This window comes from Tachypleus tridentatus, chromosome 8 (genome assembly GCF_004210375.1).
Source record: "Tachypleus tridentatus isolate NWPU-2018 chromosome 8, ASM421037v1, whole genome shotgun sequence".
Taxonomy (NCBI): domain Eukaryota; kingdom Metazoa; phylum Arthropoda; class Merostomata; order Xiphosura; family Limulidae; genus Tachypleus; species Tachypleus tridentatus.
Window position 1 is genome coordinate 122,876,201 of NC_134832.1, and position 12,811 is coordinate 122,889,011.

At 28.5% G+C, this 12,811-nt stretch overlaps 1 protein-coding gene across 4 annotated transcripts in view; it reads right to left on the bottom strand.

The window, feature by feature from the left end:
* LOC143223377 (serine/threonine-protein kinase Doa-like) overlaps positions 1–12,811 on the bottom strand; it is a 44,669-nt gene that overhangs the window by 27,082 nt on the left and 4,776 nt on the right. Inside the window, exons 1-3 of one of the 4 annotated variants that reach the window (XM_076451287.1) lie at positions 6,763–7,074; positions 5,186–5,407; positions 1,675–1,894 (exon numbers count right to left, since the gene is read on the bottom strand). In XM_076451287.1, coding sequence (XP_076307402.1) covers positions 1,675–1,894; positions 5,186–5,268 — 303 coding nt within the window. In that variant the 5' untranslated portion in view covers positions 5,269–5,407; positions 6,763–7,074. Of the gene's footprint in view, positions 1–1,674; positions 1,895–5,185; positions 5,408–6,762; positions 7,075–12,050; positions 12,212–12,811 lie in introns of those variants that run through there. The other 3 variants (XM_076451285.1, XM_076451286.1, XM_076451284.1) reach the window with 3 other exon arrangements.

A 12,811-nucleotide genomic window follows, 5' to 3' on the forward strand; every position in this document is an offset into this window, starting at 1 on the left:
TGGCTGATGGCAAGTGCCAAATAACACCCAACACTAGATTACTAAAATTCATAAATGCTACAGATGTAGTCATCGTTGCAGCTGACCATGAGAAGTGGCAAAAATAATGCCAGCAGGATGGGAATTCTAGGCAAAAGTAAAGTAGGGTACAACTTTTACAACTATATACATCACATATTTGATCACTAGGGATCACATTAATCATAGATGTAGTACCACTATCAATGATAACATCCTAGCACTTATATCAGGAGTAATAGCCATTTGATCTTCATGAATCCAATCCAAAAGTTGTTACTGTTTCCTGAGATCATGATATACAAATTATGTATTTCATTAAACTAAACTGTCTCAAACAGGACAGTATTTCTATAATACACAAGTATGTCCACAATGGGCATAAAAAATAAACAAGGTTATTAAAGACTGTTAATTTGAAAAGGAGGAATAGAGATCTTGAAAGAATTACAGAAACAAGAGAAGTACCTTAAAGTGAAAAACAATTTCAAAAGGTAAACAAGTTTAAGGTTTGAGACAGCACAGACATTACTTCAGCATATAAATCCCAAGATTGACTCCTTGTCTAAGTTTTAATATTTAAAAGGATCAAAATAGATTCCTTGCTAGCAGAAACAGTATCAATAGCATAAACCTTATGCTTGTTTGTTTACTTTTGCAACTGATTTTCACTTTAACCTACCTCTCGTTTCTGTAATTCTTTGAAGATTACTATTTCCGGTTTTTAAATTAACAGTTTTAAATAACTGTCTTAAACCACAGCTACATATACTATAAAGGCAATCCTATATTCACATTTCTTTTACACCTATGAAAATGGCTTGAGATAATTAAAATGAACCACTGCTTGATCAAAGATTAAAAATAATTGTTGCAAATTTTATAAAACATTACAAAAAGTATGAGTGATGTTCAATGTCAGATTTCAATCCATAGAATTATAAAAAAAATGAAAAACTAAAATATAATTTAAATGTATTAACTACAACAGTTCAGTAGAAGACTAGAAGCTTCCTTCATCTTGTATTTTATGCATGTAATGATTTTGCAATATTAATGTTCTCCAACTACATGTTTATGCAAGATTTGTTCCACATTGCACACCAAATCTTTAATGACATGATACCGATTTTCTTCCTTATTAGCTGCTGTTTTGTATTTAACTAAATGAATTGGTTTTACAGTAAATGTTTTAATTCAGTTTTAGTGCAATGTATACAACTGATACATAATATTAACCATAAAATTATAATACAACACTGCTTTCAGAGTTCCCATATTGTCTAAACACAATTTCATGGAAGATGTATAGGTAGTGTACCTTTATAAAATTTGTTACCATACAGAAATGGAGAAAAAGCAAGAATAATTTTCACTCATGCAAGACTGTGTTACTGGTTGTTTGAAAATTTGACTATGTAAATATATGCTTCCCAAAACAAAATTTGTTTACAAAATTAAAGCTGTTAATTTTAAAAAACAATTTCAAAATTTTAGTATAATTACCATACATAAGATGTCTGCAATGATTAACACTTTCAAATTCAAAATGTATAGAAAATTAAAATTTTATACCCCCACAAAAAAAAAAAAAATGTGTTGACTGCAACAAGAAATGTATCAAAATTATGAAACTTTCTTTTGGGGAATGCTCACCTGTGTACTCAAACTATGTCTTTGGTGACGAATTCTTCGGCTATGGTCACTCCATTTTTGCTGGGTCTTCTGTCGACTGTATGAGCTGTCACTGTGTTGCTTGGATCCATAACTGCTTGAATTCTTTCCATGGAAGTGACGATGCTGCTTTTTAGACTTACTGTAAAGTTTATAGCTGTGTCTTGATGTCTTGGAACTGCTGTAATCCTTGTAATAATCACTGAAATAATACGGAGAAAAAGACTATGAATCTAATAAAAATTTAAATAAACCTGAAGAAAACACAAGTCTAATTATAAACAAAAAATTTAAGGTAAAATAACATTTAACAAAATATTTGAATTTAAGAAAAAAGAATTTTATGGAATGCTGTTAAATCATTTACTTGAGCTTTCAAATTCTTTAAAACATTGCACTGTCTTGCATTTATATGAAACTGTTTAATTACACAAATTTTTAATGCTAATATCTACAAATATAGTAATAAATATAACAAACCACAATATTAATATGAAGGAATTCATGTATTGTTCATGTACTTTTTACATGCCACTTATTCATTTAATCATTAATAAAATGAAGATTCATCAAAATGTAAAATTTACTGACAAACTACATAATTTAGTATATATGCATCAAGCCTTTAACCAAGTTCCAAAATCTGAGCTACATTTTTGTAATAGCATACATCAAATATTTAATCATTTGAAAATCATTGTCTTATAGAAATTTTACACATTTTTAAAGAAATTAAAAGTAATGGTAGGTATGACTTGAATAAACATTATAACCTGTTGAATAAATACTATAATCAATTTCAATATGGATTAAGAATATTTTCATTTGTTTTAACACAGCAGAAGTTGATATAACTCAAGATATTCAAAAGGATCTTTAAATGCCACATTACTTTTCAACACTATGGTGGAATATAGGTTGAAAAATGTGTGCCTAAATTAAAAATGTTGAGTGGTAAAGCATCCCATGGAATGAAGACTTGAGGCAGTGAAATTAAAACCCGTTTCTTGATGCCATATATATTCTTAAGCCTCCAAGTTATCACATAAGAGTGTAAACTTCAATCTTCAATATACTGATGATGTTAAGCTCAAACAAGTTAAATGATTTCACATCTAACAAAATGCAAAAGCTTGATCACAGAAAGTTTACATTTCTGTGCATTAATATATACACACAGCACAAGATTAGTAAAAACAGAATATAAATCAGACATGGTTTTCATAGCACACACACAAAAACTCATTGTAAATGTTCAAAATGAAGTCCTTAATAAATTCCATTTCCAAAACTAAAATCAAAACTGGAAGAATAATTTATTTCAAGAAATTGAAATACTCATGTTTTTCAGTTCTGTTCTTAAAGGGAAAAAAACAACATATCAGGTTTAAAAAACAATGTACAGGAACCAAATACTAAACTTTGTAGAATTTCATTGATTCCTATTAGCCACATGCAATCAAGCAAAAGTTACATTTTGTAATTGCACATGCAGCAATTTGTAGTTTTGCTTATCCTTAATGAAATTTATTGAAATTTAAAAGTGTTGCACAATTATTACATGATAAGAGGCACAAATTTTAACACTAAACAAAATTAAAAATTTTATTCTAACTCTTTAAATTATTACTAAGGTAGCATGTATGTAAACTGCTTAACCCTTTTGTATCATGCTCATGTTATTTACATAAACCAATTCATAAAATACTTGTGTAATAATACATGTGGTAACTATGAGATTTAATGTATCCTACCAAAAACTAGTAAGATTTTTTAACAGTAACTATCTTATACACAAAGAATGACATTACAATTTAAACATTTTACTAAAAATGTTATTTTTATATTGCAGTTACATGCACTTAAATTAAGTTGAATACAAGATGATTTTCATTTTAAATATTAAAATACTTTTCTGTGTCTTACAGTTTTCATTTTATTTGGATAATCTCTAGAACCTCCTGAAAGGATATCAAAAATTTTATTAATTTTATTTTTCATTTTATCTACCACATCACTAACTAGTTATTATGAAACATACAATGCATTGAAATAATTTCCTTTTGTTAAATTTGTAATTTCAGATTTTTTTATATTTAGTTAAGTTTTAATATTTTATTTCTCTTTCTTATCCTTTACCACTTATTCATTTTGACAATAATACCCTTAAGACATATTACAGTACTTTTGGGAGACATGCTCAACCCTTTGCAAAATTTTCATTCTACACATCATAAGCCTTGAGAACAGGCATATAATATAGTATTTTTAAAATGTTTAAACCTTTTAATTATGCACTTGAAAACGTAAATACATAATTAACTAACATAACAGTAAGACCTAAATACAATTTATCTCTAACTATAGCACATTTAAGTAAGAAACAACCATAAGTGTTAGTCAGTTTAGCAGCCAACAATACTGCAGTCAGTTACACATTTTCTGACAACTGAGTGCCAATTTATAGTGTAATATGAGCTCTTTCTAATTACTATACATGTGTATGTAATATCTACATGTGGGCTATAAAACTCAAACCTGCTGAAAGTGAGCATGGCACATGTCAAAGGTTAAAAATGTATTACTTATTTCAAATATACTCAGTTAACTTTAAAATCCACAAGTCAAGAGTATCTTATTGCCTAAACTTATCTCTATCCAACTACTATTGGATTTTTGAAGGTACATCAAACCAAAGTAGAGAATTTTTTATCGCTCATTGGTCACATAACATGTCTGTAGTTTTAAGTTTTTAAAAACTTATTTGAAACAAAGGACTTAAAACTTACATAAAATTTTGAGTCATAACATAACAATCATTCATATTCATTTATAGTAAAGATGTTTAACTTCAAATGTAATGACTTGTGTAGAAAAGCATTCAAAGGGGCACCCATTGGAAATGGATTAATATTTTACATGTGACAAAAATTCAACAAATTATCTAGATGTGTTTATAATCTACCCATAAATATTTTCAGCATCTAATTTCATACTGTCACATACAGTACAAAATTGGACTTATTAGTACAGCAAACCAAAGCAAACATGGAAATACATAACCTCACAAAAACAAAATGTGTAAAATGTCATTCCTAAAATACACTTTTTTTAACATAGGAAGCATTTGGTATGGGTATTCAATAAAAATTAACTTTCTTTAAAATAATCCATAGTTTTTTTAAGATCAGACTGTGGGGTATAATATAGATCCTTAACTACAAGTTTAAATAGGTTATATGTGAGAGAAACTTACTGAAAGAATTTCTAATTCAAACCACTGATATTGTAAAGTATGCAGTATGTATACCTATTCCCCCCCCCCTCCAAAACAGTCTTATGATGACGAGAAATCTACTTGAAGATGTATTCTCAAGATGGCTGGTATGGGTATTAAAAACTTTTCTTAAAATAAAGCCACCCTGAGAATGCAAAAAAAACTATCTGCTGGTTATGGTTAAATAGCCTTATATATCTAAAGCATACTGAGTACCTCAATTCCTGTTTCTTGATAACAAAGCCACAGCAGCTACGGAAGCAACAGAATATCAGCCCCACAGTCAATCTGTTAGCCATTAACTGTATAAGCACAATAATTTAAATACAAATGTATACAGGCAGTAAACAAAATTCCAATGCACTACTTCATGTATCAATCCTTTGGCAATACCATCAAGCAATATTCTTTAAAGCATTTCCTTCTTTTAGGAGAAACCTAAAGGACATTGAATGGCTATATACTCAATAAAAACAACCCTAGAACAAAGAAATCTGGTTTTCTAAATCAAAACAACATTCACTACTTCATAAAATACAACTACACTGCTCACTCTCTACTAACCTTTAAACCTATAATGTTTTGCACACTTTGCCTGAATTATTTTAATGATGTACTAACAATTAGCACCATACCTTGTAAAATGTTTGGTCTATTTATAAAAAGATGGATAAACACACATTTTGGATTAGTTTTCAGCCAAAAAGACAAATGTTACCAGAGGCTGTCACTGTCACAGGTAAATCAGATTTTGGGCCAGAAAGGGGCAGCACTTGCTCAGGTTTACAGAGTTGTTAAGACCATTGCTTACCACAATCTTATTTCTAAACTGTGCTCCTCATGATAATCTAAAGTATATTTTAGTAAAACTATTGAGAAAAAATCGAGTTGTGACAAGGAAATGTTTCATAACCAATGTTTTTGTTCTGCCTATTGTAGAATAATGCAAGTAATTTATATACCTACAAACTATGTTCACTTGTTAATAGGTAGTAATTCTACATGCCTATGATATAAGTACCAAGTACCACAAATGTAAACTTCTTTAAAACAATTTGGTAAAGCAACCTAAGGTCAAAATGATAAGCCTACATTTGGCTACCAATGTCATTTACCAAAGAAGTTAAAATCATCTTTAAATACATTACACTATGTACAAGTTTCACTGATATTTATTGAGATTTTTTCTACACATTTACAAATAAAATTAATTTTGAGTGTTAGCAGGTGCAAATAATTTAATTTGGTAAATCCATAAAACAAAAATCTAGGTCAGTGCCATAAGCTAACAACAAAAATTATGAAACAATTACAAATCAGATCTTACTGTTATAGTTTGTGTATAAAATCACTAGAAAAGACTCCTAACTTAACACTACCCTTTTTTTAAAATCTTAACAGTTCTGGAATTTGAAAAATAGGTATACTGTTTTTAGAACATGTATTTTAATCAATTTTAGTACCTAACAAATATATCTTTACATAACTATAATCATTATTAATGATGCATTTGTATACAAAAACTAGGGATAATATGAACTTAAGCCCAAAATTCAAAACGTGGGATGTCACAGAAGTCAAAATCAAATATCCTAATTCATTAAAAAAATTATAATTACAATGCCATAAATCATTTAAGAAAGTTAGAAAAACACTTAGGTGATGCTTACAAAAGTTTTGTTTGGAGATATGATAGTTGTAAAAGTACAAACTAATAACAGAAATTCTGTTAGTTAAACAGGTAAATAGTCTTAAGAAGAAACATCACTAGGTTTCCATTAAAATCCTTTTACCATATTCAAAAATTTCGAAGTAAAGAAATAAAAACTTCATTAAAGTGCCTGTTGATCTTCAGTTAAGAGACTTTCCCTTGCAAGCACATGCACACGGAGATAACTTAGGAAACACTGAACACTAATGTAGAGATACCTATGTAAAACAAAAACTATTCATACAGATAAAAATAGAGCTTTACATTACAAAACAATTGTGTCTCAAAAATGTAGACACACCCTGTCTCTAATTGTATTACTGAAACATTCTTGCTCCATAATGCAAGCAGTAGAACTGTTTTACATACATATTTACTTTCAATGTGCATCCTGTCAATAAAGATAATACTGTACACATATTTGTATATGTACAATTGAAAGTAACTTGTCACATCCTGTCACTCCTACAATTACAAAGAACTTCTAATGATGTAATTTCCTAAGTGCACTAAGAAAGATGTGTAACCTCTGAGCAAAAGGTGCGAGGCAGAATAAACTTCAAATTACGTTTACACAGAGATACATACTTTCCATAATTAACTTTCATAGTTGTTTCACTCAGTTACAAATATCAGTGTACATCAAATTTGTGATAATTTATACTCTAGCAAACTTCACAAAAGGTTTTTTCTTCACAATAACACTAAGATTTCCAGATATTGTAAATTACACTTTCACTTCTAAAAGTGAATGATGCCTTCTAAAATAAAGTAACAAGCATTACTAAACTTTAATTTTAATTACTAATGTATTAATTCTTGAACTCAAAGATCTCGTACATAATCTCATTTTTTGCTAACATATAGTGACATTATTTGATGCATTATCAATTGTTAATATTTATTTTTCTACAATTAACAGAACAATCACTTACGTAACTAAGTACCTTATCCTTCTGGTTACTTCTAAATAAATCACTTATGTCTGGCTTTCATACCATAACTTGACCATGTGTCTTTCTTACACACCTGTCTTTGTAATCCCATCACTGTCTATTATCAATTATATATGTATACTAAAATCCACTAATTAACTTAAAACTAAATTACTTTGATGAGATAATTAGAACAAAACAATTTTCATATAATTGGCTGCTAAATGGTGTTTGTTTCATGTAGAGTCTCATACATATTTGTTGGAAAATTAGTACTGGAACATCAAGAACAATTTCTCAAACTACTAGTTACTGTTTGTTTTTTCTTCATAGTGTTAATAGTTTTATTGTAATTTTGATTGCTTTTTTACAGTGGACATGTGCAGCTACAAGTGCACATACATTAATTTTAAGCAGTAACTACTTTTACCTTATTTCATTAAATTCAGCTTGTTGGTTAAAATACAGTTTAAAATAATTCTAAATAAATTTTGGATTATGTTGAAAAATTATAAATGTCTATAACATACAATGGCTATATTAGAAAAACAAACACTACAAAAGTTTATTTTGTTAATCTTCATATCACCCATATTTGAAATACTTATGAGACTACTTGTTCTGAATACTGTAGGTTAGGTTGCTTTTTTAACACAATAATTAACATATTCCACAAGTTGAAATGTATTTAAATTATGTCTACAACAAAACATGAATTTTAATTTATAGCTTTCTCAAAATGCTCCATACCAAAAATGCACACTTTCATGAATGTATGCATTAAGACAGATTGTTTGTAAAAACTGTTTACACAGGAGCATGTTTAAGTCTTAACTATTAAAATAATAGTAAATTTAAAGGTTTCTTTAACTGGAAGAATATATTTATCTAATACATTTAGGTTAAGTTATTTATTGGAGGATGAAAGCTTCAAGACCTGAATATCAACTGTAAAGCACACATAATAGCCAACTAATGACTGCTCAAAAAGTCAGTTATGTGGCTTAATACAATAATTGACTAATTTTTGAGTTAATTTTATTTCACAAGTGAGGCTTGTAAGCAGATGAAACCTAATAAATAGTACATCCAAATTATTGAATTAGCTATACATAATTATTTAAATTTCTATATAGAAAGATGCTGTTTCTTTAAATATGTGAACAATTGTGTTTCTAATCAGTTTCTAATGCAGACTTGTGGTAACAAAATGTTATTCAAGTTGAAATAAAATAAAACAGCTTGAATTTAGAATTACCACTTTTTAAAATTAAAATATTCTTCCAACTCTATAAAAATATTTTTAACACAAGTAAAAGTAATTTATCCATAAATTTTCCTGTCTCTTTGGGATGATCCTCAGTCTCTGATTAGGAATTTTGGCATCATAATCCATGAATATGAACAAGATTGTTTTACTCTGACAAGCAAAGTTCACAATTATTATGAATCAGGGTTTAGAAAATACTTTCATATTCACAGAACAGAAAGATTGAGAGAAATCAGTTGGTTAAGGAGACAGAACAAAACTGAAAAACTGGTTGTAAGTGGAAATACAAAAATCTGATATTACAAAACTGTGCCATGAATGGTACAAACTGAATATACATCTTATTTCAAACACCACTAAGACATTATGAACAACTCATTCAAGAGTACACCCTAAAAGACTAATCACAGAAAATTAAAAACTGTTAAACAGTGTACAAAGTTTTAGTCACTTTATTTACTCTTAAAAAAAAATCAAATATCACAATTGTAAATTAGTGAGCTTATGATAAAAAGTAGTTATTTTTCAAAATGATATTGCATATTAAATTTAGTATCTTATTTTTCCAAATAGTAGAAGATAAAATGTTTTCTTACTTTTAAAGTAATTAAGAACTACATACCACTAATCAAATCAATCATTAGAATCCTCTCTGTAACTACATGGAAGAAAAGAGACAAAAACAAAAGTTTCCAAGGATGTTTGCTGGTCTACTTTTTATCTAACATATGCACTAAGATAGAATAGTTCAATTATTGCCTGTCCATTATGATTTTATAGACAAGAAGTACAAAGGGGTCATTAGAGGGGGAGGAAGGAATACAGACCAACATTACAGGCATAGTGATTGTTAGTATAATAAGCCAATAGTAAAGACGTAGCACAGGATCACCTTGCCTAAAGCTAAATGAATAAAATGTATGAAACTAAAAATAACAAAATTAAATCATTTCTGAATTAAGCTATTTTCTGTAACATCACCAACATTTTAATAAAAACCTTTTAATTAATGGAGACTAAATTAAGAAATCAAACATTTTCCCACTTTTTCTGTATATCAAAAGCTGTTAATTTCACCAATTTTTACCAATAAACTACTCATATGCCATAAATTCATTCCATGAATGATCTTAATTTCTATTTGCTCAAAGGAATTTATCAACATTTGTCTGTCTCAGCTGCACTTTTCTGTCTCTGTCGATAAAGCTTGATTCTGCAAAAATTATTTCAGTTAGCTATGAAATGTCAGGTTAGGACATACTATGAGGCATGATGATAGTAATAGCCTTGTCATTTTTTAGACTACATGCTAGTTTTCTGTATAAATTATAGAAATACAATACCACTTTCCAAAACAATAAATAGTATACACTACTATCGTTATGTAGACAAAACATTTTGACAACAAAGAAAAAAGGCCTTTATTCTTCAGAGAATAATTGTTTATTATCTGGAAAGTAACAGTTCTTTTTCACCTTAATATTAAAATGTCTAAATCCCACTAAAATGCACTACAAATTCTGATAGAAGAGTGGACATGTCATGTAACACCAATGCTATATATATATATATATATATATATATATACACACACACACACACACACAGTATGTATTTACTCAAAGTTTAAAAATAAACAGCATAAAAAATTCATACCCAAGTATTACAGCAGTAATAAAACATTTTGAAAACATTTTCACGGGTTCAGAAAATGTGAGAATACGTCTCAAGTTATTGTTAGATGAATTGCAATAAAATTCATTAAAGAGTACCTTAGTCTTGATGGTTTTTGTCAATCCAATACCAAAATTTATGTACAGATGATTTATGTATAGCTGTATTGTTATATTCTTGTTTTCATTCTTTTTGGCACTGACACTCCTATATAATTTGTTTATAAAATGTTTTTTTTACTTCTTTTTACTTTTTTCTTCTCCTGACTGAAAGTAAGTGTATTCTATTAATGTGTGTAATAAAATTATTGTGTATTGAATTTTTTTCCTCTTCCATACATAATGTAGGGGTTGGCTCCAATTCTAGCATCATCTAATGTTCATCTATTATTGGCTGATAATTGCTGTTTCACTATGTATTTAAGCTTTCTAAAGTAACACCAGATTTCTGTAAAAACTAAAGTTTAATGACAACATTGTTTGCACTAAAATTGTTGCATTTTTACAATTGCTAATGATATTATGCACTGCCCAGAAATACACAATGAATTTAGAGTTAAATTGCTATTAGTGGCAAAGTAGTTGTACAATTATCTCAACTGAAACAATAAAAAAATGAACAGTTTGGTAGGTTTATTATTTTCTGGTTTGTATTGGGTACAGAAACATGGAACTGAATAACAGTCATATTTTAAAGTAAAACTGTCATTACCAGTTTTCTAGCACATATTTGTATTATGCCAACTGAGTATTTTGGTCATCTCTACATAGATAGTGTTACCATTTATATATATGGCATTAAAGACTTGAAACAAGTCCTTTTCATATGGATGTTTTGTCAAGAAATTTAAGGCTCACCAACTTCTAGTAGTAACATAATGGATTTATTTTTTATTATATCAAAGCTAATGATATAAAATTTTACTAAGTACTTACTAGCCATTTATCTTTTGCTTTGTTTTTAAATCTAGTACCTAAGTTGCCTCATCCTCTCTCCAAACATAATACTATCCAATATTTAAATGAGTTTGCCTAGCTACATTTATTATAACAGTATATCTAACTAAAAGATTATTAAAGGGTGGTTCTAGCTACTACACCCAAAACTTTATAACACAAACATTAAAAAGTTCTTCTATCTAATCAATAACAAAATCAATTGCTAACACCAATACAATTCTATTAAATGAGATGGATAATTTTTAGATCTCGCAACACTTCTGGTAGCTTTAAATTAATTCACACAAATTTTAAATGTATAAGTACACAACACTAGAACTCTCAAGTCCAGCTTAACTTTATCATGTGTGTCCTTATCCTTTTGTGCATAGTGAAAAAACTTGCTCAAGAGTAAATAAATATATTGCTTGACAATTTGCTATTCATTAGCTGTCTTAGCTAAATGTTTAGATTCTTTCTCTAACATGAAAACATCATTAAGTAGAGATTTTGTTAAAGATCACTAAATCATTTTTTTATGAAAAAAACTTACATTTTAAGATTTCTGGATGAATTGTTTTGAGTGATTTCATCTTGATATATTGGTGATAATAATCTTCGTCTCTTATAACAGGGTTCTCTACTGTCACCATATGAATCACACCTTGGAGAAGGTGAATGATGCCGTCTTCTATAATACTGAGTAGGCATATCCTGAACAATAACAAAAAATAAAACATGAAATCTAATTAAATACAATACTTCTCTAAGACAGAGAATTAGCAAAAGCAAGTCATGAATCTTTACAAATGTTTATGAATTTCTGTAGTTTCTTGATATTTACCCTCTAGTCTGTCAAAGACCACTGAAGGAGATAAAAGCTTGTTTGAGAACAAATGTTAGTCCCCATACATATAGTTTAACTGTAATATCTGAACCAAATGAAAGCACCACAGCTTTTGAAAACACATTGCAATACAATTTTAAGAAATCACCCAAAATATTAGAGTAGTAAAGGGTGACAGCATGGATTGTTTATACATAATTTTCTTGAACATCATGAAATATTTCAGTATTAGAATATTTCATAATAAACTATTAGAACATTTAAAATTATATATATATACACACACACACTTTAAATATAAAGTTGTAAATTGTATATAAAAAAGTGAAAAATACAGAAATCTTAATGGAGAAGGATTCTTAGGATACAAATAAAGTGCTATACCTTGCAAAGAATATTCAAAATAGAAACTAGTCTGAAACATGAAAGAATATATTTGTCTATAGAAATGTTGACACTGCCTCAAA